This window comes from Mauremys reevesii, linkage group 2 (genome assembly GCF_016161935.1).
Source record: "Mauremys reevesii isolate NIE-2019 linkage group 2, ASM1616193v1, whole genome shotgun sequence".
NCBI classification, from domain to species: Eukaryota; Metazoa; Chordata; order Testudines; family Geoemydidae; genus Mauremys; species Mauremys reevesii.
Window position 1 is genome coordinate 14,469,880 of NC_052624.1, and position 25,762 is coordinate 14,495,641.

At 40.5% G+C, this 25,762-nt stretch overlaps 1 protein-coding gene across 1 annotated transcript in view; it reads left to right on the top strand.

Moving 5' to 3' along the window:
- LOC120397007 (sodium channel protein type 5 subunit alpha-like) overlaps positions 1-25,762 on the top strand; it is a 325,327-nt gene that overhangs the window by 127,089 nt on the left and 172,476 nt on the right. Inside the window, exons 9-12 of the mRNA XM_039522350.1 lie at positions 8,275-8,416; positions 9,983-10,180; positions 13,831-14,013; positions 16,406-16,807. Of these exons, the coding sequence (XP_039378284.1) occupies positions 8,275-8,416; positions 9,983-10,180; positions 13,831-14,013; positions 16,406-16,807 (925 nt within the window). The remainder of the gene's footprint in view (positions 1-8,274; positions 8,417-9,982; positions 10,181-13,830; positions 14,014-16,405; positions 16,808-25,762) is intronic.

Genomic DNA, 25,762 nt, shown 5'->3' on the forward strand with positions numbered 1-25,762 from the left:
TTCAGATTTTTTCTCTCTCCCCTGTGGCGGTGTGAAAGATGCACACAAACAACAGGGGAAATTGTCTGCTAGGGGAAACTCTGAAACTGACTAGACACAAAGTGCTGTCAAATGCACAAAGTAAACAAACTGGGCAGCAAAAGATAAAAGTAGCCTTCTGTTCTGTTTGTTTTCATTTATAGTAATCTCACATGCTACTTGGGCCAATAGTAAGAAAACCATTTTTCCAAGCAGTGTGGTTTTTCAGTCAGTGGTGTTCTTTTCAAGTCTCAAGGTCAGACTGCTTAACATTTTTTTTCCCTTTTGCATGACATGCACTGTATATTCAGCTCTTAGGCTGTAGTCTACAGTATCATACTAACAATGCAAGTACATTTGCATCATGTCTGTACTGATATTGCCAAAAAGGCTAGTGAATGGGAAGAAAAATCGGCCTCTAAAGCTACTTCAGGATATAAAACGAAGGCACCTTTGGCAACTGCATCCTAGTAACTGTTGCTATAGAAACTTTAGCTACCTTTATTCTCACTGTGACCTTGATTTTTCTTAGCAGGCTACTTAAAAATAACATATAATATATATAAGCCTTTGTAACTCTTTTGCTCTCATCTTAGTCTATAAATAAAAGGAATTTAGAATGGAAATCCTCTTAAAACATTTGAAAGTTATAAAATGAATCCTAATCTGTTTTAAAGTATCTTTACAAAGGTATTTGTTGTGTTGCTCTGTTTCACTAAGGCAATCTATACCAAGACATAAAATTCCATCTGCGACCCCCCTTTTTTTCATAATTACCAAGTATACAAAAGTGGCATTTTAATGATGAGCTTTACTTACAGCCATATTAACAGCACTTTTGTACAGTGTATCATAGTGATGCTATAGCCTGATGCCCCTCAACTGTAGTAATAATCCTTTGCACTTACATATCCTCCATCCAATGATTTCACAGTACTTCACAAATGTTAAGACACTCACCATACTCCTCTGAAGAAGGTAAGTAAATGTGCTCCATCCTGAGGAATGGGATGGTTCATTTACTTCGTTTTATGTACATTGCTTTACACTGCCCTATGCTGCATTTCTCACCTGAACCATGGCAGTTTGAGAGAGGTGAATAACTTGCATGACCACAAATACCATTCAGTATACAGCATCCTCTCCCACAGCCGCTACTCCATTGACAATAAAGAAGCTGTGTCGTGTAACACAGCCCCAACTGTGCTGGAAACTGTTGAATTGAAGGGGAGGATATACAGATAGCAACAATGGAAGTTTCCTTTATTCTGCTGCTGACAGCTATAACAGCTGAGGTTTTTTACCCATGAAAGTTTATGCCCAAATAAATCTGTTAGTCTTTAAGTTACCACCGGACTCCTTGTTGTTTAAGCTAGAGCTCTGGTTTGCCTGAAATTAATAAGCCTCCATTTACTATTGTTGTTGTTAATTATGTATTGTAGCATCCAAAGGCTCCATTCAGGATTAAGGCCCCACGGTGCTTGGTGCAGTACAGAGATATACAGGGCCAGCTCCAGGTTTTCTGCTGCCCCAAGCGCCCCCCCCCCAAAGCTGTGGCAGCGCGATTGCGCCGCTCTACTCTTCGGCGGCAGGTCCTTTGCTCCGAGAGGGACTGAGGGACCCGCCGCTGAATTGCTACCAAAGACCCAGACGTGCCACCCCTATAGCGGCCGTAGTGCCGCCCCTTGGTATGGGCTGTCCCAAGCACCTGCTTCTTTAGCTGGTGCCTGGAGCCAGCCCTGGACATACAGAAGAGAAATCCCTTGGCCTGAAGGGTTTACTACCCAAAACCACAAACAAAGGGGTAGGGGTTAGGGATACAGGTTGGAAGTAAATTAACTTGGTGAATATTTGGCTCAGCTTTGTTATTTACCTGGGGGGAAGGGAGGGGAGGAAAGGGGGAAAACAATAGCTACAGCTCATTGGCTGCTTAACCATGATCATCAGGCTGGGTCTCCCGGGCATCTCTGCAGAGGTGAGTCTTAAGGAGAATAAGGAAGTTGGTTCTGGTATTTTATCAGGGAGTATTTGCCATGCACAAAAGCAGCCTGGAAAATCTGGAGGTGTTTGAGGGCTTAGTTATGCAAAGTGCTGAGCACGCATGCCCCAAACCAACAAAGTGTGTGCTTAACTTTAAGCATGAGTCGTTCCACTGAAATACGCTTCAGTGCTTTGCTGGATTGGGGCTGGTGTGTTCAGCATCTAACAGAAGTGAGCCCAGTTGGCTGATGTGTGGCAAAGGCTGGGATTGCTGGCAGAGCGAAGGCAGAGTCCCTGTTTTTCCTTAAAACTGTGGCATCTTAAAATGCCATTGAAGATGATGTCATTTTGTAAAGAACTAGATGCATTCTTTTAACAGTTGGAGCTCATGATCCAATTACAAAATAATTTAATAAGCAACACTAATAATCTTATTACAATCCCTCGTAGCGGATAGCATATTTTAAATTAACTTAACTAAGTTTTGATGTAACTAACACACTCTTCATCTACTTTGTGTTGGTTAAAATCATATTGGAATGTGACAGATGTGTTTGTGGCAGGAGAGCTCCTCACTTCAATGTAAAAAACCACAAGAAAGCATGCATACAATCTTGTGAAAAATGCTATAGTTTACAGGGTGCACACTTTAGTACCCCACTCTTAGGGCTAGATTGTATATTTGAAATGCTGCATCTATGAGTGGATCATTAGTGTCAAGGACTGAATTCATGATTTCTGGGTCTAAAAGCATGAGCCAGTACTACCTGAGCTAAAGTAGCCAGCTCTGTTGGTCCAGGGCACAGCGGACTCATCAACCGCACCGAGTGGGTGTGGGTTACACATTTACAATCTGCCTAGTTAAGGGTCAGTGCATTCCCATGCTGCCCAAGCAACAGAACAGGAGCTTCCCCCTTGCTACAAAGGTGTAGCAGTCTGCTGCTGGCCCACACCAGTAGTAGATTACAACCTCCCTTTGCTGGTTTGTGCACTAGGGGTGGAGCCAAGAGTGCCCACTCCCCACCCACCACCTTGAGAGGGCAGTTGTGGGCGCATAATGTTTGTTTACTTCTGCATGCCTGATGTCAGGGGCTGGAGAGGCCACACAGCGGTACTCCCATTTGCACGGGTGCATAGGTTTGGTCATGATCTGGTTCTCAGGGTATAGGATTTATATGTGCCTGAACTGAAAGCCAGTGGGATTTTTTTGTGGGGTGGAGGTGGGAGGGGATTTGTTTTGTGGTTGCAAGCCAGTGAGCATGCAAAGGTCTGTGGACAATCTGAGCCTATATGCAGTCCCCTCTGTGTGATACCTAGATTTCAGCTAATTGCCTAAGTTGCCAGAGCCTCTCAGGGAGCACACCCTCCTGTTTCACATCAATTATCATTGTTGGGCTAATTTAGTAAGTCCAGTAATACTCCCTATTTGGAAGTCCAGTGGTCCCCTCTGTGTGTGCATGTGTGTGGGGGGGGGACCTCAGGCTTTTACCCCCGCTGTGTTGCTACGGGGGTGTTTCTCATTCTATTAAAATTTACCAATTAAAATTTATTTCAGTGATTTCAGCTATAAATCTCTCCTCTCATTTTCAGAATCTTTCAGTTTATTGATATGCCAACCCACAACTTTTACAGGAGCGATGAAGATTCCTTATAGCAGTTTTTAAAATTTGAATAGTCCAGTTTGTACCTGTCTATTTGCCTCCAACTTTTGCTGTCTGTTTATAAAACATCATATGTAATAGATGGAGTTGGACTTTTGCTACCTAGGACAATTGAGAGTACAGACCTCTGCACAGCCTCTCATATGTTTAGAGACTTCGGGGGGTGACAACATTAGCAGCTGTGAATTGCAACCTCCTAGCACCCTATGGTATATGGTCAAGCTCTGAAATGCTGTGATCCAACACACAGTAGTTCACCAATCTTCTTTCACTGTAAAGCCCGAGTAGTTCATTACAGCCTGGATCAGCAGGTTCCTGGGTTTGTCCAGATTAAAGTCTTGAGCCAGAGCATTTTGTAATTATGGCCCTTAGCTATTACTACCTGGACTGCCCAATCTGTGTCATTATTTAAAATGAGGTTTATTCTTAGGTCCTTTAATTTTCTGAACTGTTGCCAGCAAACTATGGTGATTATGGCCTGATGGATGGATGGGTAGATTGGTGCTTTTAACTGTTCTTAATTGATGACACTGTAATTGTATTGTGATTAATTGTACAGCACCCTGTGAAGGATTTATATTAATGTAGCTTCTTGTGGTTGCCAGTCTCAGTGAAATCCTGTCAGACTCTTTCTCCTAGAGCTGTAGAGCCTAAAGAGTCTGCTTGAAAATCCAAAGAGGAAGACTTTAACATCCTAAGTAAAATCCTGAGATTCCTTTTTAAAAAGAAAAGCACCTCAGAGAGAATAGGGATGGTTCCCAAAGAATAATCTTAAACGGGAGCCCTTCCAGCTAACAAATCCCTTACGGCTTCTTCATAGAACGCAGCCACTTTTAAAAATTTTCTTTTCCATGCAGTGTTTCTAAATTGTATGCACATCCTATGGATCACCACTCTTTGTGGGGGAGTTTTTCTACAGTAGGCTCACTGGGAATCTCAGGTGCGAGCAAAGGTCTCCTTTTGGTGTAAGAGGATGAAAGGCTAGTACAGATATTGGTTAATGGAGTTCTTCAGCTCAAGTGATAGAGGCTCATGGTTTTAGTACTGACGTCCCTCAAGTTTGAACACTGCCGAGTCCCCGGAGGTATACTTTGTACGTGTACTCCATGGTCATACAAGAGTCTTTCGTATTAGCAATCTATGATATACCTGTCAGGTCATCTTATGTTAGTGGGAAGACTGCCGTATTGCAAGGAGTTGTAAGCGTAAGTAAACTTGCACACATTAGTATTGTATTACAAACAGAAGATATTAGACCAGGTTTCTGTCACTCCCTTCAGCACCAGAAGGGTTACAGCACCATTGCTAGTGCTTTTCAAAAGAGAAAACAGGCATCCTTTCAGTAAACTGCCCCATGTACATATGAGTAACTGGTCCAGTTCGCTTCCACTCAAAAAGAAGTCACCCCAAGCAGTGATGGTGCCAGTGAATCTCAAGGGGATCTTCTAGTGGCAGTGCAGTCCAATGTCATGGTGCCATGAGGCTTATCTGAGATTTGATGTGAGTGGCCAACAACTCAATATTTCCCCCCCTTTAGCTACAGCCCTTCACCTATTCATAACAGTCATTGAAGATGGTCTCCAGAGAAAAAAGCATTCCAGAAATCCTTTATCTGTGCTGTATTTGGAGACAAAAGTCTTGCTCACTTGCAGTCAATGGCAAAACTTGCATTGACTTCATTTGGAGCAAGGCTAGGCCCAAAGTTAATGAAACATGATATCCTTCAGGCCACATACAGCGCTCCTCAGATGTTTCAGCAACACCTGCTCTCTTCGGGTGATTAAAATAAACAAGAGCACAGTGAAACAACCCAGTGGGACCACTTGGGATTGTTTTTCAGTGAAGAACTGAGGAAAGCCTTTCCCTGCTTGGATTAAAAAAAAAAATCCCAAGCAAAGTTTAGTCAGTTTTTCTTGAAAAAGGGAATGAGCCTTACAAAAACTTCTCATGGCCTGCGTGGCCATGCTGCCTCAAAGAAGGCAAAATGAATGTTTCTTTAGAGTCAAGAAATCATTGGAAAAATATGCTAAGCATACCATGGACACTGTTAGGTGTCTGCAGTATCAGGTGAAAGACAGAAATCTAATGAATATCTGGCACCTGATGACAATACATGCCATCATGTTGGGAGATGGGGCTTACTTGAAAGTTCATGTTCCACAGAGGAAATGGTCAGACCACAAATTCAGAGTAAACACATAGATTTTAGAAAAGAGAACAGCTGGAGTTTTATTCCTTTTCCTCTTCCCCAAGCCTGTAATGATAAAATCAAAGTAATGCAGGACTTGTGGATCTCAACAGAGGGAACCAAAGTAGGAAAGCTCAAGAAGGAGATACTTTTCTTAAACTGGGAGCAAAAGAATTGAAAATGTCTCTGCTTTTTTCATGTAGCATAGTCAATATGGACTAGATCTTCAGAGGGTGTAAATCAGCAGGGCTCCACTGAAGCACACAAAATCTGACTATATTTTCATTTGCACAGTTAAGAAAATGTAAACTATGGGGTGGAGGGTTTCTACCTTCATCTAAAGTCCCATGCAAAGATAGATATGGATGAATCTTGCAAAGTTTCTTTCTTTTTCTTTTTCTTTTTCTTTTTTGTTTTTGTTTTTGTTTTTTGGCTTTCAAAGCAGATTTATTTAAAACCTTGTGCTTGACTAATGATATTAGATTAAGCTTCTGAAAGTGTTGTTGAATTCATAATATTGGTATCTGGCACTGGAAGACTTCAAAACCACCGACAATGCACTGAAGAATTATCTCAACCCCAAGATCACATTGCTACCTTGTAATATAAAGATATGATCTATACCATATATATAGCTGTTCTGTTCAGGAAACAATACCGTGACACTCCCCCTCTCCCCCCCCCCCAACCACCATCACCACCGCATGACTGACTTTGAATCTATTCTAATTTTGGCTTGAATTCAAAGATTTACTTTGATTTGCTTCTTATTTATTAATATTATTATTTTATTTTTTATTTATTATTACTTTTTGGTTTGGTGTCAATTTATATTTTGTTTTACTAAACATTGTGCTAAAAAGCAATTGTGATTGAAACACTCTATTGTGTAATGGAGTGAGAGGGTTCTTCTTATTCTGTCACAAGACGTGTCATACTTGTTGGACATGTTTGCCACTCCACATGACTGGTGAAGAAGTGTTTTACAGGATCAACTGACTGGATATTGCTGATTAATAGCCCTGACTATAGACAAGTTAGAAAAATTTTATTCTTCTTTTTCACAGGTAGAGGTTCAAATTCACCAACTCCAATGCAGAGTATGTTGCTCTGTTCAAAAACACTGCTTGGAAACTGTTCTTTGTCATTAAAATGCCTTCACAAAGCCACATTATTGTAGCCATTCCTAACCATGTCAACTAGAGCTTTTACAGAGCTCTAAGACCCTTACTAGGCTCTTACCTATCCAGAGCATAAGCAGAGAGTATCTGAAACAACTGTGTGGAAAAAGGCATGCAAGTTCTGCTGAGTTCCTCTTTTCCTGCCTGTTAGATGGATCTGGTACACTTACCAAATTGCTATTTACATGGTTGCTTTAATAACTGAGGGTAGGTCTATACTTACCTCCCGGGTCGACGCGTAGCGTTCGACTTCTCGGAGTTCGAACTATCACGTCTAATCTAGACGCGATAGTTCGAACTCTGAACGAGCTCCCATCGACTCCGGAACTCCACCACCGCAAACGGCAGTGGCGGAGTCGACGGGGGAGCCGCGGACTTCGATCCCGCGGCGTCTGGACAGGTAAGAAGTTCGAACTAAGGTAGTTTGACTTCAACTACACTATTCGCGTAGCTGAAGTCGCGTACCTTAGTTCGACCCCCCACCCTAGTGTAGACCAGGCCTGGTAGAATTAGTTGTAATTAATGTACTTTGTTGCTGTGTATGGCATGCCATAGTGTTTTAGGAGGAAAAAAATTGTAAGGAGTTGTGAAATTTAATGAGAGAATGTTTTGCTTGCGGCATGCCATGTAATAAAGGAATTTGCAAGATGCACGGACTAGAAGCTTTCCTGAGAGAAGCAGAAAAGTCATTGCAGCAGTTTAGGTAAGGACTTTTCTTGGAGTGGATGTGAAATCCCAAGCTCCTCTGGTGAGTGAACAGAAAGGTTGGACACTTAGATGAAAGGTTCACTGGTCCCAGAGAGTGAGAAGAAGGTCAGGCTGAAGGGTGGAGTGCTCGGGTCACATATGAATATTGAGCCAGATCCTCTGCTGTCATAAATTAGCACAAATCCAGTGGCTTCAATGGAGCTTTGTCACTTTACACCAGCTGAGGATCTGTTCCAGCATTTCAACAGTTCTTGAGATAATTGTAAGGGGTAAGAGAAGCCTATTTATTGTTATAGTTAGTGACCTGGTTATCAATCCTCAATTCACCTGTTTAGGGTGGATCTTCTCTGTGTACTGTAAGCATTCAACCTTAAATGTAATATGTAATCTGAACTTTCACATGAGATGGAACAGCTTGCCTGTATGTTTCTATGGCTGTAACTTTCAACTGAAAGCAGCCAGTGTCATCTGTAGGAAAACCAGTTCCTCCACATTGAAGCCACCTGTAATTAGCTTTATTTTCTATTATTATTTGTAGCACGTGTCCAACGGGATATAGATGCCTAAAGGCTGGTGAAAATCCTGATCATGGCTATACAAGCTTTGATACTTTTGGCTGGGCCTTTCTCTCTTTGTTCCGCCTGATGACACAGGATTACTGGGAGCGTCTCTATCAACAGGTATCAGATTTTTTTCATTAAAACATTAAATAAATCAGTCATCCACTTACAATGATATATTGGTCTGTCTACATAACGAGTTAGGGTGTGACTCTATAGCAGACTAGCTTGATGCGCCCTATCTCGCTGTGTGAAACAGAAGCATGTTGGACTGCGCTGCAGAACTTTTAGTGCACAAGGGCTACACAGCAAATTAGTGAGTGGCAAGCTAGTGTGCTGTAGATTCGTGCCCTGGCTTGCTATGCACTAAGTCACTGTGTAGACAAGTCCAAAGTCAGTAGTTGAAGTTAGGAGAAAATTGGTGGAGGTTAGACACAGAATGAATGACTATCCTGTGTACATCCTAGTCAGGAGCCATCAGTTGCTGCAATGAATTTTTAGGAGATGATTGTCAGTGGATGGCTAAGGGCGGTTGGTAAATTGGAGAAAGAAGCTCTCATTGGGTAACTTGTTTGAATCTGAAAGATGTCACCATATAGTGACTGTTTGGTGGCTGGTGTAAAATGAGTTGGTGATCCCAGTCCCGCTCAAAGGAGAATGGTTTGCACCTGACAAAAACCATCACTTCCCTTGGAATGCTTCTTGACAGAATTAAATGCAGAAGGAGAGTAAATTGTACCCACACACCTAGGAGTGCTCTCCCCAGAGCAAACTTTCCATCAAGGAGGCCCTGAGGTTCATGTGCAAAAATTGTCTGAGAATAACTTGTAACTTTCATGCACAGTTGTAGCAACTCTGTGTGCAAATGGACAGGTCAGCTAAATACTCATTCTTGCATGCATTTGCTGTAATTGTATGTGCAAGTCTCAGGAACTGCATGCAGAAATTAGGCACAAAATTGCATGCACATGGTTGTGTGTGCAAATGGGCTTGTGCCCACTGAAAATTTGGTTTTCCATGTCAAGATTGAAGCACTTTGGTATAGACCATGCTATACAGTTCTTCAAATAAACTGAGGACTCCAGTTTCCTGTGCCACCATCTACACAATTTATTTTTATCTTATGAAAACTAGTAACACATTGAAATAGAAGCCAATTAAATAACTGTAATTCATTTAATGGGTGCAAAATTACAGGTACAGATTTGGAAGGTTCAAGTTGCAACTGTAAAAAGGAAGGCTGAACAATTAGCATTTAGTAAATGTACCACTGTCTGAGGGCAAGTTCTGTATTAGCACAGAAAAATTATATTCAGATGGCAAGTTTCTGAAGGTCTATATTCAAAGGAAATCAGTGTGCTGACTTTTTAGGTGAAGAATGCTTTCTCTGCAATTACTGATAAGTTTATGTGTTATCGAACAAACTCAGACACAGTATTCATGAGAAAAAACACTCATTTTAAAAATGCATCTTGCTGCATGACACAATGATCACCTGATTAAATTATGGCAATTTCATGATGAGAGTGTAACTTCCTATGATGTGATTGTTTTTATATTGAATGGGTTTCTGTTCAGGCTGTTAGCAAAAATCTAATTTAATTAAAAGTAAATATAAATCTTTTAAAACATTGTAGAAACCTTAAACTTAACTATGCATCAGACTCTTTATTTTTGTGCTTGCAGACTCTGAGATCTGCTGGGAAGATCTACATGCTTTTTTTTATGCTGGTCATCTTTCTGGGCTCATTTTATCTGATCAACTTGATCCTGGCTGTAGTAGCCATGGCTTATGAAGAACAGAACCAAGCCACTATTGCTGAAACAGAGGCAAAGGAAAGGAAGTTTCGGGAAGCCATGGAAATGTTGAAGAAAGAGCAGGAGGTCTGTAAACTATTTTCTTGTTAGTCTTAGCCTGAACATGCAATACAACAACACTCAATCTTTATTCTAAACATATAAGCCAATGAAATAAGGGCTCTATTGAAAATGAGTTGCTGATTATTGTCTTAGTCAGAGGGGTTACAGTCTTTTCTAGAAGAAATGTAATGGTAATGTTTGTGACCAGTGGGCTTGCCTACACACAGAAGCTGTACTGCTTTGCCTCTACCAGTATAGTTAAAATCGTGCAACTTCCCCACACTCTCCGCCTGCCCAACAGCATGGACACAGTGATATTGGTAATGGTATACAAGGCATTTTTATACTGGTCTATCTGTGTCCACACTAGTGATTGTACCGTACATCTGCTTTGGTAAACATCATGCCCCTAACTGCAGTAGTTACATGGGAACAAAAACTGTGTGGAACTGGACTAAAGTAGCCACACTTCTCTTCTGTACATGTTAACTAACATTCTTTTTTCATTTGCTTTATTAATCTTACAGTTTCAAACCACTATTAATATCCTATTGTTTGACAAAAATGAGAGAATATGTAGGGTCACCTGTTTAAAATATTTACAAGTCTGGGCTTATACAGGAGTTCTCGGACTTATGATGCCCAACTTACGTCGGACGCCACTTATGATGGTTTTCAATTAACTGCTCGTTTCACCCTTACAACACTGATTTCGCCCATACGACACTCGATTTGCATAAAGTTCACTTGAAATCACTTCCTGGCTCCCAGTCCTCCCTTCATTTCCCTCCCAGTCCCATTCTCCTTGCCCAGCCAGTCCCAGTCTTCATCCCCCGGCTTCCAGTTCCAGTCTCTGTCCCCTGACTCTCATTGTCCTCATCCAGGCAGGCCCAGTCTCTCCCATTCCTCCCCACCTGCCAGCTCCCAACCAAACTTTGTCTCTACTCTCCTCCCCCACAGGTCTGTCTGTCTTTATTTTTTCCTCTGCATTTGAATCAGGCAGCTTCGTCCTCCAAGCTGTCTATGCCCAGCAGAGGGATCATTGAGAACACAGGAGAGGCAATCTGCTCTCAGTTCCAGTGTCTAGCCCTAGCCCACCATAATCCAGAGCTGTAAACGCAGGGAAAATCCTGCTCATCCCCCAGGCGAAAACATGCCCAGTGCAGACAAATTTTTTAGGGATTTGAATTGCCGAGCTCTAGCAAGTGTCTACTGAGCATGTGAAAACTGTGATTTTTTTCAAAGGCTTATAATTTAGCCAAATTAGGGCAGATTTTCACAGAACAGCAAAAGGCACATCTCTGATGCAAAGGACAGCCCCTTCTCAAAGTTTAAGTCCCCCCTTCAAAGCATGGGGACACTAGAGCTTCTTAAAGAAAAGGACACCAGAATTATTTATCATGGGCAAAACAATGTATTTTTTTCTTGGCCTCATTCTCAGAAACAGCTTCATCATTTTGGCTGAAACTTTCTAAAAAAAAAAAAAATCAGCCTGAGGCAAGCATGGGAAAAATCAGCCCAAACAGTTAAAAGTTTGGCAAAGTTATAAGCAACAGAAAACAAAGTATCATACTGGGAAGAGTAGGGCAACCTTAATAGTACCATTTTTGGAGATAAAGAAAAATGTTATGGCAAGCAGAAAGGAAAATTTAAACTGTTCAGAATGGCACTTATGCTACGTGATACAAAGAGAACGCAGCTCTAATTGAGAGGCCTGCTTGGGGCTGATCAGTGATCTTATGCAATTGGTCCAACACATTCCTAAGGCTGAAGCTAACTCCAAAAGAGTCATTGAGTCTTCAAGAGGAAAAATACCTCAGCATACCAATTCAATCAGTTGATGCAAATAGACAAGGTGGGGGAGGTAATATCTTTTATTGGACCAACTTCTGTTTGTGAAACACACAAACTTTTGAGCTACACAGAACACTTCTTTAGAAATACGTCATATGAGAACAATGCCCAGAAAAGCATCTGAAACCTCCCTCTTCTTCTCTGCTCTAAGAAGTTTGTTCATGGAATATGTGTCCCAAAAGAGTTAAGTTTTGCTGTTGCGTTGTAATCTGTTTAATAGAGGATAATAGAGCTGCCCCCACTCCTTAAAATACATAACTGATTCTTTTTACAACTGTTAACTTGCTGCATTACTTTGACTGATGCTTGTGGGAGTAGGGGTATGTTCTGTTTCTTAAGGGTGATTGCTTGTTTGAGTCTGGTGGCTTACAGAAAATAACGATGAAGATTCATTAGATTCTACTATACCTGGGAACCTATAGCATTGTTCAGTGATTATCTGATACCTTCTGTATTCTGGCAAGGAACCTGCAAATGGGGGCCCTGCTTAGTAGATAATAGTGTGACCAGACAGCAAATGTGAAAAATCGGAACGGGGGTTGAGGGGTAATAGCAGTCTATATAAGATAAAGACCCAAAAATTGGGACTGTCACTATAAATTCGGGACACCTGGTCACCCTAGTAGATAATCAGTGGCTGTGGCTTTTTCCAGTTGGTTGGTACCCCCAAAATTAATCTTATTTGTTTTGCTCAAGTCTGATTTTTACCAAGTTTTCAGTAGCCTCTTAGGAGGTTCAAAACTCCCTGTTTGTGCCTGAGAGAATCCCCAGCTCTCATCAAATGCTTCATCATGGGTCTGCAACTTCTTTTCTAATATTTTGATTTTTCTTTCCTGGCTTTCCACTGACTTTTCAAGACCATTGATTTGTGCTGGCAGGCTTTTTTTGAATTCAGTTGCAGTTGGGTTTCTAGCAGCTCGCCTGTTATCAGAATTTTTGTGCAGTGATTCCATAAGATAGCTGACGTGGAGAACATGATGCAGAGGCATGTGGAGTTGAAAAGTCTGTCTTATCTTCTTTTACACCCATGGTTTGCATTTGTCGCCTCGGATCCCTGATCAGAGCTGGCACTGTCACTGCTTGGGATAAGATTTCACTTATAAAAATGTGTCAGCCAGCGTACCTAGTGTTGTTAGTATCATCCTGTGAAGAGCACAGAGATCTTGCAATGCACAGCCCAATGGCAGCCAGCTGGGCTCCACTCTGATTCACCCTTTTTTATTAAAGGGGCACTGCCAAGGCTTGGTAGGCCTAAAATTCTACCTGTCTAGTTTATTCTGGATGGAAGACATACGTATGACTTGAGTGTATGTGTGTGTGTGCACACACGCACGCGCGCACACACACACATTGTGCTGTCTGTCCATACTGGAGACCTAGCTGTTGAAATATATAAGAATCGTGCTCTTGATTACTTCAGAAGACATTATTTTATATTGCCATGCCTCTGCCTAAGCACACGCAAGGAGAAAACTGCTTGGATGAGAACATGACATGAACATGTGCACTTACAGTTTTAGACTGGAAACTTAGTATCCTGAATGTATTGCTGGTGAGTCATCAAGTGGATAAGTGGAGATGTTAGATTATTGCAGTGTTGAAATGAAAGAGCTGATAGAGTTTTTTTAAGACCCTGGTAAGTCAAATGTGGTATTTTTACAGTTAGTTAAATATTGTGACTAGTCCCTTTTTATATAATTTTAACTTTCACCATGAGCTGAAACTTATCAATGAAAACTAATTGCCAAAAAGAATAATCATTATTACTTACTGACATCCTAAACTTGCAAATGGTATATCTGCTATGTTCATTTTTTTAGGCACTGGCTGCTAGAGGAATTGATTCACTGTCACTTAGCTCATTTGAAATGTCACCTTTAGCATCCAAAAATGCCAAAGAGAGAAGAAATAGGAGAACGAAAAAGAGGTCCTTGGGGGTTGAAGATTATGGGGAAGACCAAAAGGTTCCCAAATCTGAGTATGATGGTGGTCAGCGAAGAATGGTAAGTCATTATCTGAAATGTCAATGACAATTTGCTTCACTCTGTACCTTGGTGAATAATCAGGGCTCTGAATGGTAGTACTGTAATTAAAACAAAAAAAATCCGTTAACAATAAACAAGGATCAAACACTGAGCATCGTGACTAGCTTGCACAAATTCTATATGTTATAATTGCGGAGAAAAACTTATCTACTCTAATTTCAAAGTCATCTTTTTAAATGCCCACTAAAGCATTTTTGTCATTTTTTTGTTTGTTTTTAAAACATTTCAAAATTTCCCCAGTCTCATTTATTTTCATGGTAACATGTTCATTGTAAATTGTAATCCATCTAGTTATGGCAACCATATCCCTACTAATGGGCTAGTGCTTTTTTTGCTTTTTAATGATGTACAGCGGACACTTGAAAAGTTTTCTTTGCTTTGCTTTTTAATCTTTTGCCTATCACCTCTCAGTACAAATGTTCTGGAATTGTTTTCATTTTATACTGTAGGGGAAATAGAAGAATATAGGTAAGCCCATTGTTTAAAAAGTTATTCTATTAATATAATTGATATGTGTGAATGTGAATCTGCAGATACTGATGACGGTTTCAGATATTAACATTTTTCTACACTTAATAGGGGGCAAAGTTTAAAGCAGTTTATTTGTTGTTTTTGAATAGCCATGTAATGGGCTAAGTCTTTCAATACTTTATTGTCAGTAAATTTAGGGACATTTGGCAACCATAAAAAAGTGCATGGAAAATGTGAAAGTGATGTAAGTAGATGTGACAAATTAATGACTCCCCAGCTCACAACATTTATACATGACACATTATGGTTTTTTAATCCTGAAAGGGTTTTCTTGATATTGTTTAATTAGTTGAGTGGGTTGCATTACTAATTATACCATTATTAATGCTAGAATTGCTGTTTTGATTCATTCTGAGTGGGTTTCAAGATACCAAATACCAGAATGAACCAGAGCTGCACACTTGTTAATGTGTTTCTGAGGTTATATTTCTTGTTTTCATTTTTTCGCCCCTGGATGTCATATGCATGAGGAACATGGAAGTAACCTTTCAAAGCTTATAGTAAATCATCTTTGTAAGGCTGTGCTTGGCATGGTTTGAGGGAATAAGACTGACTCATCATCATTCAAATGAAATCTGAGCTGCTGTAAGCACACTGCCATCAGGAATCAGTTTCAATGACTGTATCGTGGAAATCCAGATATGGATTTTTGACCATTTAGTAAATGGTCTCAGTCAAAATGAGGTGTCTTTTTATACAGTCGGCCTGAATTTTTATAATTCTTACTTACACCAGTGTAAATCAGGAATAATTCCACTGGAGTCGATGGTGTATATCTTGTGTGAGATCAGAATCAAGCCCAGAAAGTTTGACTGAGATGGTAGATACTGAAAAAAATTGATCCTTATTAATAAAGATTTAGACCATGAAAAAAGTTCAGATGGAAGTAGTAAGTACACAGACCATAAAGGTAAAAAAAAAAAAAAACCTATATTTCCCCACCAAATAGTCTCTCTTAATTCATTCCCACTTTAGAGATAGGAGAGAAGAGTTACAGGCTCTAAGCCTGTGTGCATTTCCAAACGCTATTTTCAGTAAGGCAGTGTTCCTTTTTAGGGTTTTTTTGTAAAGGTTGTTCAATGTTGGGCTTAATCACTGCTGATGATTTCTCAGGTTTGTAGTCTCTCTTTAGCTGATTCAGTGTATCATCAAAAGAGCCATTGTTTAAGTACAAGGGATATTACCTTGTAGTTAGATGAGCTGCCCCTTGAAAGAGACAGTGATACACTTACATTGGGATAACTATTCCAGAATCCACCATGTCTTCTCTTCTCTCTCTGCTTTTTTTTCCTCTTCTTCATCCTCTTCCTCTTCCCTCCTCTTCTTCTCATTCTCCCTACGATTCATTTCTTCCCTTGTTTCTTTATCTCTTGCTCTCTCTCACTTCAAAGTTTGTTCCTTAGCCACCTGTGAAGATGTACTGTGACACCTTCAGCTGGGGCTGGATTCACCAATCCACACCACTCTTACACTTCTCGTCTCCTTCCCCCACGTCCTTTCACTCTAATCGCATGGAGAGGGAGCAGGAGCAAAGAAAGTGTTTTACTACTAAGTGAACACAGCCTTGGCCCTTTACATTTCAGTACATCTTTAACAACCATGTATTAAACAAATACCTCATGGCTAGGAATGGTTATTAAAACTCAAAACCGTATTGAGGTTAATACATCTAAAGTAAATCCTTATCTGAGGCACTTGATTTAAAAGGGACTTACTGATCTCCTGCAGTAGATGGAGGAACTCAAAACCTTCATCATTCCAAAAACGGTGTTGCAAATTGTTACTTCTTTTCCCCTTTTTCCTTTCTGGGGGCTTCCAGACTCTGCTTGACATTAGCTATGGTCCAAATGCAAACTCAGTGAAGCGCAGAGCCAGCCATGGAAGTATATTCAGTTTCCGATTCCGTGGCAGAGACATTGGCTCCGAAACAGATTTTGCCGACGATGAGATCAGCACTGCCGGGGAAAATGAAAGCCAGCGTGGCTCACTCTTAATTCCAAGGATTGGGAGACGTTCAAGCATGCAAAGTCAAGCAAGCCATAGCTCTCACCCTCCTACTCCAAACTACATGCAGAATGGCAAGAGGAACAGCTCAGTGGATTGCAATGGTGTGGTTTCCTTGATAGGAGGAGGCACCGGGGCGCACAACCCAGATGCAACATCTCCTTCAGGGTTACTGCTGCCCCCAGTTATTATGGAAAACCCTGGGACAGGCGACGTGGTGAGTACAGTATGGTTTTTGTATGGTTTACATTCTTGTTTCTTTCACCAATGTTACTGGCATTTGCTATGATATCTGTAAACAACCTCAAACAATCACCAAAATCCTCTCATACAAACCATGGGCCAAATCCCGCATTTGTTTGCACCCTGTGCAGTCTCAGAGAAGTCCATGACCACTGGATGGAATTTATTGAGGCATTCTGTGTGGAGGCTAATATTTGTATTTTGGTTTTAATCTGGATTCTTTTGCTCAAAAATGTGGATATTAATGAAAAAATGAAATCTCCCCACCCCATTCTTCATGTGGTAGGTGTCTGATGGGTTCCTTCTGCCATTTCCACCTTGGGCATTGTCTGGTGGCCAAAACCAATATTTTAAAAATACTCCTATGTGTATTTCATTCCATCCAGTGATTTCCACACACATACACCCCTCTACTCCTATAGGTTCCTACCTTGAAACATCTAGCCATTGGCTATTCTATAACTGTTGTGGGGAGAGAATTGCTTATAAATCCCAGGTAGCTCTCAGGGAGACTTTAGCATCCAGTTTATATAAATCTCAGATTAGAACTGCAGATGATTAACTGGGTTTTGACTTCATGAAGAGTCTTTGCCACAGAGTACTGGGGTGGAGCAACATAATAAAAATAAGTGGCTTTCCTCTCGAAAGGGCCACATTATTTAAAAAAAAAAAATAACAACAAGGATAGTGCTTTTAGGACCTCATTGTGCAGCATCACTTGGCAAAACATCAGCTGCCATTAGTAAGTGCCAGGTATAAGAGGCAGTGTGGACAAGTTGACCTGCATAACCTTGTTAATTCCCCTGTCTTCTCTGTATTTATTGTCAGATTATCAACAAGTGATACGTAAAGTAGCTTTTTTCCCGGAGCTGTGCAGCTTCTTCCATTTCCAGCTTTGGACTTGAGAGGATCCTGCACCCATCTAGAGACTCCCTGATCTGCCCCACCCAACGTGGAGAGATCCCCATAATGAGATCCCAGTAGGACTTCTAATGTTCCCTATACAACTCTCCACCTCCCCATCCCCCAGACATTCAGTACTTTTCAGCATGTCCTCTCAGCACCCCAGTACATTCCTGCACCAACTCTTTTATAGAATCCATATGTGCTTCTGCTTCACTAATACAGATATTTTACAAAACCTCTGATGGGTTTGCCTCTCTTCAATGTGCCATTCCATTGCTCCCTTTCTGGAGACTTTGTGAAATACATTTTGCTTCCCTGGACTGAGATTGTGACAGGCCCTTACACAAGCTTGCAGGGGGCTGGGAGTGCACAAGGACCTTCTCCTCTTGCATGGCCTGCAAAAGGGGCTGAAACAGTGGCAGTCCATGCACAGCCTTATGGGTGCACAGTGCTTCAAAGAGACTGTCAAGAGACAGGGAGGAGCCTGACCCAGAGCTCCAACACCTGCCCTCTGTGCTGGGCTAAGGAGCAAGTCAGTGCAGGCTTCACCATATTAAGTGATGGTGTACCCTGCACAGTCTTGCAAATAGAGCCACTCATTGTAAACTTGAAGATGAATAGTCAGTAGTACGATTAACAACAGTATTTGTGTTCTATTTTCTGCTCCCAACATTAAAGAGAAGCATATTCCCACAAATATTTGCACCTCCATTTTATGTAACTATTTTGATACATCAACCTATTTTTAAAAACATGGAAGAAGACCAGTTCTAAAAGTTGTTGCCAGGTGGGCCGTAATCAGGGGTCTTAGAAATCCACTTGCCATGAAAAAACATGGAATTTGCATTTTTACAGAGAGTCTTTAGTTTTTACATTTTGTGAAAAAATAAAAACATATATTAACTTTTTACTAAATTTTACTGAAGTCAGGATGACCGTATTTCCCAAAGTGAAAATGGGACACTGTGTGGGACTGGCCTGAGCCACTTTCAGGTGGGGCTGACTGCCTGAGCCCAAGCGCCTGGCGTCGCTGCTCACCTTTCCTCTGAACCCCCCTCGGGGGAGGGGGAGGTGTCCCACTTTTTTAGCAAAATTGGGCATCTGTCTCGTTTGCTCTTGCCATCTGAAGATCATCCGTTAGCAAGAGCAATTGAGACAAATGCCCAGTTTTGCCAAAAAAATCAGAATGTCTGGCTTAAAAAAGGGACTGTCTCAGCCAAAACAGGACGTATGGTCACCGTAGTTCAACTGATACCTATATATATTGTGGCTAGGGAAACTAAAGTTCAGTGTTTCATTTTAATCCTGGAAAAATGCAGATTTTTATGGGGGGGGGGTTATCGGAGACTTTTGGCTTTTCTAACATGGAAAACTAGGATCCCTGTTCATATTATGTTACTGACCCTGCTAAGATCATGACAGAAGCATGGCTGTGTAGTAGCTAGAGTAGGGACCAAGCCCTAAAATCCAGATGTGGATCTTTAACTCTTTGCAGTCTGAGGATATTTGGATATGGAATTTTTGTTTTGGCCCTTTAAGAAATAGAGACCATCCTCAAAATGTGGTTCAGGATCTGGGTTTGGGAGTAATGGACCATCTCCGGTTATACCGTACAGTATATAGTATAGCTGCAGAGGCATTTATTTAATGAATTATAATGCATCATTTGAAGGAAAGGTGGAAAATGAGTATAGTTCCCAATAATAAATAAAACAAAACTAAAGCCATTAAAATAAATTACATATTTAATCATACAGATAATGGGATTCTGAGATAATGCAGTATGCCCATTATAATTTTTAATTCATTTTTATTTATTTAAAGTTTATTAAGGTTGATCCAATACAACAAACTTTACAGTTTACTTTGATTCAGTTTAACTTTCTATGAAACATGCCACAACTGGAACAGCTGTGAAGTACAAGGTTTATGAAGGATCATTTACTTGTGTGTTTATGAAAATAGCCTGAACCAAATCAGAAAAATGATGATAGTTTAGTGGTGTTCCCTCTTTTGTCTGTGTGTGCCAATCCTGCAAGGTGCCAAGCACCCCCCATCTCCTGTGGTCAGAACTTCACAGGGGACATTTGGTGCTTTGCAGAACTGGGTTCTTAGGGAAATTTTGAACTCTGCTAGCATTGCTCTTTATTTGCCAGCTTCTTTTAAAAACATATGTTGAAAATTAACTGGGCTAGATGGTGGGAGGGAGCGCTGCTGGCACTTCTGTGGTTGTCTAGGAAATAACGCCAAGGCACTATAGCAACAGATGTTCATTTAGTGATGCAATGTGAAGGATGTTGTGTCTTCTGTGAAACAGGTTTAATATCTAATCTATCCAGAAAATGTGAGATGGAGTTAAAAGCTAATTGGCAGCAAGCCCGGCTTACAGATTCATTATTTAAGAGAACTGTAAGAACTGTGCACAAATTAACTAAACTGTGGAGCAAATGCAGAACAGCTGATAAATTGAACACTACTGTGTGTTTTGAGATAAAATGGCTCTCCTCTTGGTTTATTGTTTGTATTTTTTTAGTTTTCTTTCAAACATTTTTTAAATGAATTATGTTGCTGAAGAATGAAGTTATCTGTTTATATATAAAAAATAAGATACAGCAGTAGTGAAGCTGCAAGTTTCTCCATGCTACTAATGTGTCTTAACTCCAGACTTGAAAGGTCCATTGCTTGAAGTGTGAGGGTAGTCCACCTGATGTTAATGCATTCCCTGAAATGATGGAACCAATGCAACAATGAGTTTTGAGGAGTTCGCATCTTACAACTTTCACCCTCTATAATTTTGCATGGATATTTATTTATTTATTTAGACATTTCTGGGGTGGTCACCACATTAAAAAGATTTGAGTGTCTACATTTTTGAGTGCCCAAACTGAGACACAACAGGCCCCGATTTCAGGTCCTCAGCACCTTATGAAAATTGTGCCCATTTAAGGTTTCTCAAATTGATCACTCAAAAACTGAGGCATGCAAAACCATTAATCACTTGTGAAAATATTTGTTTGTCTATAGAGTTGGCTGGAGTAACTTTTGTCCTGCAGATTTTACGTCAGGTGCAGTAGTTCAGATCCTGATGAACAACTTGGCGGCTATGTGCTATTCAGCTGCCAACCAAGGGCTAAGTCAAGATCCTGCCCATCTTTGGGAGTGGGAAACATATGTTCCTTACTGTTTTTCATCTGATTGTCTGCAGCAGAGTTTGCTACTCTGAGTGTCCAGGCTTGTGACCTGCATGAGTGGTCTGAGAAACCTTTGTCTGCTACAGAGATGGGATACTGCTTAGATGAGTGCATAAACTACAGAAGTCAGTTCCAAAAGTTGTATGTTCTGCACCAAGGGGTAGGGGAGGGATTAGTTGTTAGGCACAGACAGCTGTGATTCTGCATCAGTAGGGAACCAAGTTTCTTTGTTTTTCCTCTCCTCTCTATAATTCCCAAGTACAACTACCAAAACAGTACAGAGATCATGTAATCTGAGTGGCCCATGTTTGGGACCGTTAGTTCTGTCGTTGAGAGAGACTCCATAGTCAGCAAACAAGATGTTCATCGATAGTGTTCTAACTGCCTATATTTATCTACGTCTGTACTGGTGGCAGTGTGCTTGCTCACAAGCTGCTCTGCCTGTCTGACTAAGCCACCATGCAGTTAGATGTACAGCCTGCTCTACACTAGAAAATTAAGTCAGTTTAACTCCATTGCTCAGCGGTGTGAAAAACCCACACCCCTGAGTGATGGTTAAGCCAACCTAACACCCAGTGCAGACAGCACTAGGTCAGCAGAAGAATTCTTCCATTGAGCTAGCTACAGCCTCTGGAGGAGGTTGATTACTTATGCTGATGGAAGAACCCCTCCTGTCACCATATGTAGCGTCTACACTGACGCACTGTAGTGTTTTAAGTGTCGACATACCCTAAGTAACCCCAAGAGCAGCTTCTCTCTCCAAGGGACAGAGAATTGTGAAAGCAATTGCTTCTTTGCTACATGTCTCTTCACACTTCACCACACCTGTTGATACTTACATGCCACATAAAAACACCTGAAAAACTGAAGAAAGGAAGACAGAATTCTCAGGCACTTGTACTTGCCAAAACAACAGCTTATTTTTCAGCTCGCAATCTAGAAAACGCATTGAGATCGCATGGGGAACAAAGTAATGTAATCTGCATGCACCTTGAGCAAAGGTAGCGCCGTGTCAGACAATGGCAGCTCAGTTACAAAGGAGGAATGGACATAGAATTTCAGACATCGTTTGGGAGTTCACTCCAAATTAAGTCCAAGTTAAGTCTGAGTAGTGAGCTGTCTTGGAAATTTCCAGTATATTTGATATAACAGCATGTTAAGTGGGGCCTGATCCTGTTATTGAACCCATTGTATTTACATAGTGTAATTCTGTTGACTTCACTGGAGTTAGCCTTGATGTACACCAAAGTAAGAGAGAGAGAAATTAAGCTCTTGTAAGTTCTGAAGGTTATGTCCTTTCCTCTCCTCAGGCATGCTGAGCACTGTTCTGGGATGCCTGGGGTACTGGTCCTTGGTCTTTAAAAGAAAATGCTTATGAATTAAACAAGCAAATTGATGCCATGCTGCCAGCTTAAGCTTCAGTACATTTGCACCACAGTTATTTGTACTAAGGTGTCCAATTGCTTTGTTGTGCCTTGGTAAGAATTTTCTTCATTATTTAAAAGGTTAGAATAACATCTTGCACACAGCAGGTTGATCAGTTTGAACAGAACTATATTAATGGGCTGTAGCAATGCTCTTTTCTGTAGTTTGACACATCAGATCCAGTGAGGATCCCTAAGCAAATAACAAGAGGTTTCTGCTTGCTGTATAGAGTTTCATTAGGGTTAAGTTATAGACAGAATTCCATCCTGTCTTGTCTTGTGGAGCCAGCTGGAGCCCTTTCACTAACACCGTGGGGAAATCTCAGGGTTTTTGGTATTGTTTGTTCAGTCAAACAATTGTTTTTGGAGGTTAGAATAGGCAGGGAGCTGGAGTTGGGTATAAATCTCTGGGGTCATTGTTATTTATAGCTTCTTAGTGTTTAGGTGTACACTGATGGTCAGCTCCAGTGTTATTAGTGAGTCAACCTCAGCAGCAATCCACATCTGGGACATGACAATAACAAATCCAGATCCAGACTAACACGGCTACCCCTCTGATACTTGACAATAACAAAGTCACTGATTAAATTGGTTTTGAACATAGAGAGACAAAGCTGTGGTAAAAGTACTTGAGCTGCAGCAGTGGAAGGGAGAGACTAAACATCACCAGAACTAGGCTCGCAGAGACTAGTTTTCAAATGGAGCTCCATGTTTCCACTCTGAACTGTCAGGCTGGCACGTTCTTTTAAGGATTGATCTAAAGCCTGTCAATAGGAGTCTTCCCTTTGATTTCAGAAGGCAGCGGATCTAGTCCTTAATGCGCCTCATTGCTAATACGAGCATCCAAAGGATGCATTTAGATGTCCTATTAAGGTGTCTGTTCAAACAGGCCCATTCATGAGCTTCCAATTGGTCAGAATTTTTTTCCTCTAAAATAACAGAAAAGATAGAAGTTGCTCACTTGACTTCAGTGGGAGCTGTTGGGCACTCAGCACTTTTAAAAATGAGGCAACATATTTAGGTGCCTAAATAAGGATTTAGGAGCTTAACTTTAGGCATCCATTTTTTAAATGCTAGGCCTCTGTTGTCACTAATACTAAAACCATTTGCTGACCAAACCAGCTTTTTATTGTTGACTGCCATATAGAAGCAAGGAGATAATTTTTTCTCCTAGCTTTACCCAAGACTTGTGAAAAGGCAAAATGTCAGTGCTTTCCCTATACCGAGAAAAAGTGCTTGTTGACAAAGGATGCAATCCAAAAATCACCACTCAGATGTAATATAGACAAGAACTAGCTAAAATGCTAAAATAATACCCTCTTAGTCCCTCAGTTGCTACCACTGCACATGCAGAGCTTTACATTGTTGCTAATTTCAGCTTATTTGCAAACTTTGCTTAGGCAAATCCTGAATGAGCATATACCTGCAACTAATTATTCAAATATGAGATAAACATTGCAAGCTGCTTTAGCATACAATGCTGCTTCTCCTTTTAGAATGGCATTTCCACAAAATTAAAGCCCTTCATTTCATGGTTGTGTGCTATGATAGTCTCCTTCAATCTTGTTAAACATTTGTGCTGTCACTTTATTGGGTCCATTGTTTATACTGTAGCCTGTCCACCCCCTTTTTATGCTTGAAAAGGCTTTTACGGTACATGGAAAATTAAAGTTGAACCAGCTCCAAATGCAGCCTTTAAAATGCTGCCATAAAGGAGCCTATCTTCAAGCAGCACTGGCATACCTCAGAATTGTAGTTATTCAGAACAAAATACTGTTACAGTGTTATATATCCTCATTTATACGTAAATTACAGTGTGTGTGTATACACACTTACGGAATACAAGTGAGAAACATTTCCAATGAATGAAATAACAGCACAAAAATAGTCTTGCTTGTCCTGCTGGAGATGACTTTTTTAAAACTCTGATGTAGTTTAATGGCTGGACTTTAAAATGATCTCCTGCATTACTTTAAGAATTGTTATTTTTGTTTAATTTCTATTGAAATATAAGTACTATGAACCATTATGCCTGTCTAATGATAATACTGTGTATTTTGTCCTGGTTGCTTGATTCCTGGATGTATTCTCAATCTCAGAACACCTCAACTGCCAGTTCTACATACCACTGTTAGTTATCTCTCTTTCTAATATAGAAAGACACATATATTCCTTACAAAGGATAACTGTTCATAAATTTCTCCGACTAACATTAATCATCTTCAAGAATTTGTATTGATGGAAACTTTCTTTCTTAAGGGGTAGTGGAATGTGTAACAGATTTCAGACTAGATTGGGACTTGGATTCAGACCTATGCAAGGGAGTAAGAACATTGCTTACACTCCTACATAGTCACCCAGACCTTGCATTCTGACGCTGCATTGGCATGGAAGAGGCAGAACTTTGGATCCACCCTTCACTCACTGGTCAGTGCAGCTGAGCAAGTGGGAGGGGTCTGTGTGTTGTAATTTGTTGCAGGTGTAGGTCAGCAGCAAATTACATGCCCTTGCCCCAACTGAGCTATGAGGAAGCAAGGAAAGAACTATAACTTAGATATATCTCCTTCAAAAAATATTCACCCTTACTCACACTGGATAGTAACTTACTCTGCAAATAGTCCTTTTAATATCAACATGACTATTTGCTGAATAAGGCACATTGTCTCAGAATTGGGCATACTGTGGTTATTGAGGAAAATAGAGAAATTTGAAAATCCAATTGGATTAGAAATATTCAGTTACTATAAATAATAAACAAGAAGGGAGTTCTGCACTCTGTATGCTTTTATGTTGCTAGTCCTACTGAAACTAAACTCTCATAGAGATAAATTGTATAATGATAAATGTAACAGGAAGTATGCCCATGAACAATCCTGTTGGAAAAGTAATGTGGTGCATATGTTACATTTATTGTTGCAATTTTGGACCCTAAGGAGTATATTCTCTGTGCACCTGGGAGTAAAGAACATGTTTTGCATAAGGGATGCCGAGGTGTTTCTTGACATGAGCACTTCTGCACAAGCTAGCAGAGGTATAGTGTTTTTCCTTATAATCAAATGTTTGGGCTTTCTGGATGGCACAGTACAAGAAGCACTACTTTTATGTGCTAAACTGTGTATCACAGCAAGTAGAAAGATGATATGATAATTAAAAAGAGAAAGAGTTAAATCAGGGGTTGGCAACCTTTCAGAAGTGCTGTGCCGAGTCTTCATTTATTCACTCTAATTTAAGGTTTCGCATGCCAGTCATACATTTTAACGTTTTTAGAAGGTCTCTTTCTATAAGTCTATAATATATAACTAAACTATTGTTGTATGTAAAGTAAATAAGGTTTTTAAAATGTTTAAGAAGCTTAACTTAAAATTAAATTAAAATGCAGAGCCCCCCAGACCGGTGGGCAGGACCCGG